This window comes from Berghia stephanieae, chromosome 14 (genome assembly GCF_034508935.2).
Source record: "Berghia stephanieae isolate SIO BIC M18660-M18661 chromosome 14, UCSD_Bste_1.3, whole genome shotgun sequence".
In the NCBI taxonomy this organism is placed as follows: domain Eukaryota; kingdom Metazoa; phylum Mollusca; class Gastropoda; order Nudibranchia; family Aeolidiidae; genus Berghia; species Berghia stephanieae.
In genome coordinates this window covers 13,938,917-13,943,916 of record NC_088373.1, presented here as the reverse complement: position 1 = coordinate 13,943,916, position 5,000 = coordinate 13,938,917, and the positions used below count along the sequence as shown (strand labels likewise).

The 5,000-nt window shown below is 37.6% G+C and overlaps 1 protein-coding gene across 4 annotated transcripts in view; it reads left to right on the top strand.

Annotated features, from left to right (window-relative positions):
• The window catches only part of LOC144960110 (uncharacterized), a 97,954-nt gene that overhangs the window by 13,989 nt on the left and 78,965 nt on the right, over nt 1-5,000 (top strand). For all 4 annotated transcript variants that reach the window (XM_078893077.1, XM_078893078.1, XM_078893076.1 and 1 more), the window contains 2 exons: nt 211-285; nt 3,975-4,157. In XM_078893077.1, the coding sequence (XP_078749203.1) occupies nt 228-285; nt 3,975-4,157 (241 nt within the window). In that variant the 5' untranslated portion in view covers nt 211-227. The remainder of the gene's footprint in view (nt 1-210; nt 286-3,974; nt 4,158-5,000) is intronic.

Below are 5,000 nucleotides of genomic sequence, written 5' to 3'. Positions count from 1 at the left end.
TATTGGATGAATAAAGTATATATTATTATTATATTATTATTATTATTATTATTATTATTATTATTATTATTATTATTATTATTATTATTATTATAATATTATTATTATTATTATTATTATTGTTTTGGTATCCTCTTTCAGGAAAATATAAAATGTCTATTTTGTTCCAATCTAATGACATTTCAACTTTTGTGATTTGTATTTTGACAGAGACAAGGTCACAAGCCATGATGAATTATCTTCGCATTCTACTTATCTATTTTTTGGTTGGGATGGTCGCATCGAGTAAGTCTTAAGAAAACATATATTATGATACATTGCCTCGATTTGATACTATTTCAAGGTGAACTAGGGGATAGTGATAATTTCCTGAAATGTTTAAATCTTGAGAATATTGAGTACAATTTGTAATTATTAAGCTTTGAAAATGTAAAACTAATTTTGTAATGCAAACAATTCAATCAAACTGATACTAAATTGAAGAATTGGATAACGTATTATTTTATAATGATAGTTAAAGACAATCAATTTAACCCAACTAAATAGAAAGGTGGTTAATATATCTCAGAAAATCAGCAACAGCATCCAAAATAGTAAACAATCACGGTAGAACAAGTTAGAGAGAACATAATATTTATTTAAATTTTCAAGAAAGCTTTGCTTGAAATCACAAGAACACGTCGAAGTTATCACGTAAAGTCCAATGAATTTCTCGCTTTAAAATTATTAAAAGTAACACAAAAAGTGCATACATGGCAACATTTGGATAATTTCAGGATAGCTGATCTGATATATAGAAGGAAATAAAGTTGACGTCAGTCATCTGTTTGTTATTGTTTTATACAGCTATTTTGATGCTCTGTATTCACTAGATTCTATAAATCAGACTATAAACGGAGTCATAGTTTTGTGCGTTACGTTTTATCCGACTGGTGGATGATATGAGTATTTTACCCAAAAGCAATGCGTTAACAAAAAAAATGCCTTTTCCGCCTCGACATCACAAGATATCGTCGCCTAGGCATTCCAAGAAGGAATATAGATAACTCATCAAACAAGATGTCTGATGTCAACAGGAATCATCCATGTTGTCCAAGTGAGCAAATTGGAGGTTAAAATCTTGCTCAAGGAAAAAAAACGACAGTGCCTGAAGCGGGGCTCGATCCCGGGTCCTTCCGGGTCACAATGCAACGCCTTAAGCATTAATAAACGCGAGTGAAAATGTTAGAGAAATTCGGTCCCTCATGTGGGCGGGATTTGATCCTCTCAAAATGAGGAGAGAAGTTTCTAGACTTCTGTACCAAAAAGAGGGTGGCATCTGGTAGTTGCCAACAGTCTAAGGTTCAGAGCCTGTTTATAGGCAGCAAGACTTCATTATTGGAGTTTGACATCAGCGGCCATTTGTACCCGGTGCGGAAACGACCCGTTGATCTGGAGATCGGAGACCGCAGAGCAAAACCTGGTTAAAATTAAAGAGTGACGCAGCTGTCGGGAGGTTTGGATATTGTACACGAATGCGGTGATGAATTTGTCATCTGGATAGATTGCTGTAACATTGTAGTGTGACACCAATAAAACTTTCTTCCAAAGACTAGCCTCTCAGGGTAGTTGCCTCGTCATGAGGGGGGGGGGGGGGTCAAGTATAGATAGTCTGGGTGACATCCTCCCATGGGCTGGCATTAGACACTCAATACGCTTCAACAGTCGTAACGTCACTTCCCTCATAATGACGCATGGTAGCTTAGTAACTGGCTCTAAACTATCGGAACAATGGCGGACGCCCTTAGGAAATATTTCTCCGACGAGCATAAAAGCGTATCCAGAGGAAAAAAACATTATAAATCTGATCATCTTTTGACTTTTACACATTATAATCACAAGACATATGAACAGTTCTAGCCAGCATGAAGAATAAAAAGTACGGATTTTCATTGTTTAGAACCACGATGGCTGCCGTTGCTGGGTGACGTGACATCGGACTATTGTATCCAATTCTATGGCAAGGAGCATTTTCATGGGTACCCGGGCCATTTCCGATCTCACCCTGGTGACCAAAGAATCAAATGGAGGAACAAATGCAAGTTATGCGGATAGATGACATAATATAAATATACGTTAACACTTCATGAAAATATAATTACTTGGCCAGGAAAACTTATTGTCAATGTTTGGATTGCCCAATTGGCAACTTAGCCTCTCACGGCAGGCAAGAGTGTGACATTGAAAACACGGTGAAATTACCCGATTTTACCCTAACTATGCGCACAAGGCAGTTATCAAGAGAAAAAAGAATTTCCTTTGCATTGCTGTGTGATAATCGAGGCTTTAGACCGGCAAAGAGGCAAATATTTCCGTACAATGAGGCCGGTTCAAACCCATCCTCCGCAATCAAGTTGGATGGAAATTTGTCAATGTTTATCGACACCCACGTCAGATATAAATATTAAAATAACAATAATTATGACTTAATATCATGCAAATGCTTTCACACACTTATAGATCGATAATCAGAGATAATCTTGACTGAAAAAACTAAATTTTGTTAGTTTACCCCAAATTCATCTATTTTAGCTGTTACGGTTTTTCAGGTCTTGCGTCTTATACCCGATTTTGCTGGCCCACCACACATTTATCCTGATAATCTGACGCACCGGGGCCCCGGGACACAGTCGGACCTGGTTGGTAGAGACAATGTCTGACGCCCTTTTAAATGGAAGGCTTCCACATGTGTTGAAACATGCAAAGATAGTTGCTCTTCTGAAGTTCGTTAAACTGGGGTACAGCCAGCTATAGAATGATATCACAACTAAACAGGGTTCACACATTTTTGATGCTGCGGTGGGAACTGGTCTAAAACACAGCCCTGCCACCTGAGCAGACAAACTTCAGATATAAAAGATGAGCAACCGAATAAAAATCACCACATATTGAGGCAGGTTTTGTACTGATGTTGTGGAATTGGGACCATTTATAGAGACACTTCATTGACCTACAATTCCATTTGGTGTACTGCTAAACGTTGCCAAGATCTTAAGATCATAAGATGCAGCAACTGTTTGACGTTGCTCTCATTTATTCAATAAGAAAGACAATTCTAAGTAATCCTAGGGATCCCTTGAGCAAAGTTAAAGAATAAAGGAATGGTGCCATAATCTCAATCTAGACGGCTATGTGGTCTAGTGGTATGACATTCGTTTTCGGATCGGAAGGTCCTGGGTTCGAGCCTCGCCCGGCGCATAGTCGAGTCCTTGGAGAAGGCTCTTTACTCATATTCTCTCAACGTACTCATGTGTAAAATGAGTACCTGGCCGTTAACAGCGTTGTCTATATCCGAAAATAATTGTAATATCGTCTAACAGGCGTCATGTCCCGTCCTACGTGTTAAATGTTGCTGTTGGCCAGGGAACTCTTGTATGTCGCTTTGAGTACGTTAAGTGGGTATTGCGCTATGTAAAAGATCAAATTTTGTTTTAGACAACGTGTATCATAATCGGAAAATGAATGCCGTAGTCGGGGACCAGATTCTTGCACATGATCCTTTTCCAAAGCACCAGAAGGTTACGCTTGACCGCAGCCTATTGCGTCCATCTCGAATGTGTTGCCCATATCACATGGAAATCAAGACCTCTGAAGAAGTTAGCGAGATCAACTTTGGGTACCAATCCAGTGTTTTTATTAATATCCGCCCTATTACTAAGCTTTTTCGGGATTCCGTTTGGATTAATAAAAAAAATTACCCACATTAACACACACACATACACACGAACACACACACACACACACACACACACACACACACACACACACACACACACACACAACATGACCCTGACAAATTTTGGACAAGAAAAATGTTCGTTTTGGTATGTGTAGAAATTGGATATTTTACTTATGAATGGCAGCTCAACATATCCTGCTTCGGGGTCATCGCCCCTTTTTAAATTTCAATATTATTCTATATCCATAAACCACAGTAATAGAGACGGGGAAAGTAGCTTTGGGCTCAGATTGTCCCATTGGTGGTTACTCCTCCACGCCAACGTTTAATTGCACCTGCAAAGTTACCTCCAGTACCGGCTTTGCTCATTGGTTTGATCCGTCGGGAAATGAGGTAATAAATGGAAGCGACTACGTGACTCTGACTTTTAACGTGAACCGTAAGTATTTTATCAATGATTTGTAAATAACAAAGTTAAATTGAATTTAAGCTTCAATTTAATTACAAAACAAAACAGATAAAACGGACGTTTAGGGTTTCCCCTTTATCAACAAACAGGGTGAATGAAACACTACGGATGAATGACATAATGTAGTAGTGGAACAAAATCGTCAAATTTGTTACGACACAATATACATTTTTTAAAATTCAGATTTATTTTGTACATCACTTACGTTGAAGAATGGTCTTTGTTTAATTAAAAAGAACATAATGTTATTTTGTAGAGAGCTTGTTTGAGTTTTAAAAATCAATTTTTCTCCTGAGTAAGCCTGCCTTTTTGGGAAACTACTGAAAAGGATCGGTAATGAGAGAGTTAAGATGAATAAACAAAACATGGTGTTATTAAAGAATACTAGACGGCGATAGTGTAATAACTGAGCACCTGCCTTCCCTGAAAAACTATTTTAAAAAAAAGAAAAAGAAAAGAAGAAATATCGAAGTAGGGCAGCGAAGAGAGAAAGAAAGAAACACACACACACACACACAGAGAGAGAGAGAGAGAGAGAGAGAGAGAGAGAGAGAGAGAGAGAGAGAGAGAGAGAGAGTGGGAGAACGGGAGATGAAGTTAAAATAAAGAAAAGAGATAAAATAAAAACAGAACAAAAGCAGGCTGACCTAATTGGGTAAAAGAGATAGGTAAATATGTAAAAAATGTAATCAAAATAACGTTAGCTTAGCTTTTGAATTGCTGCAGACTCTTCTCGAATAATTATAAGTTTTTAAATAATTATAAGTTGTTTGATAATATCACATTATCTCATTCGTCTGCAGTGTTTCATTC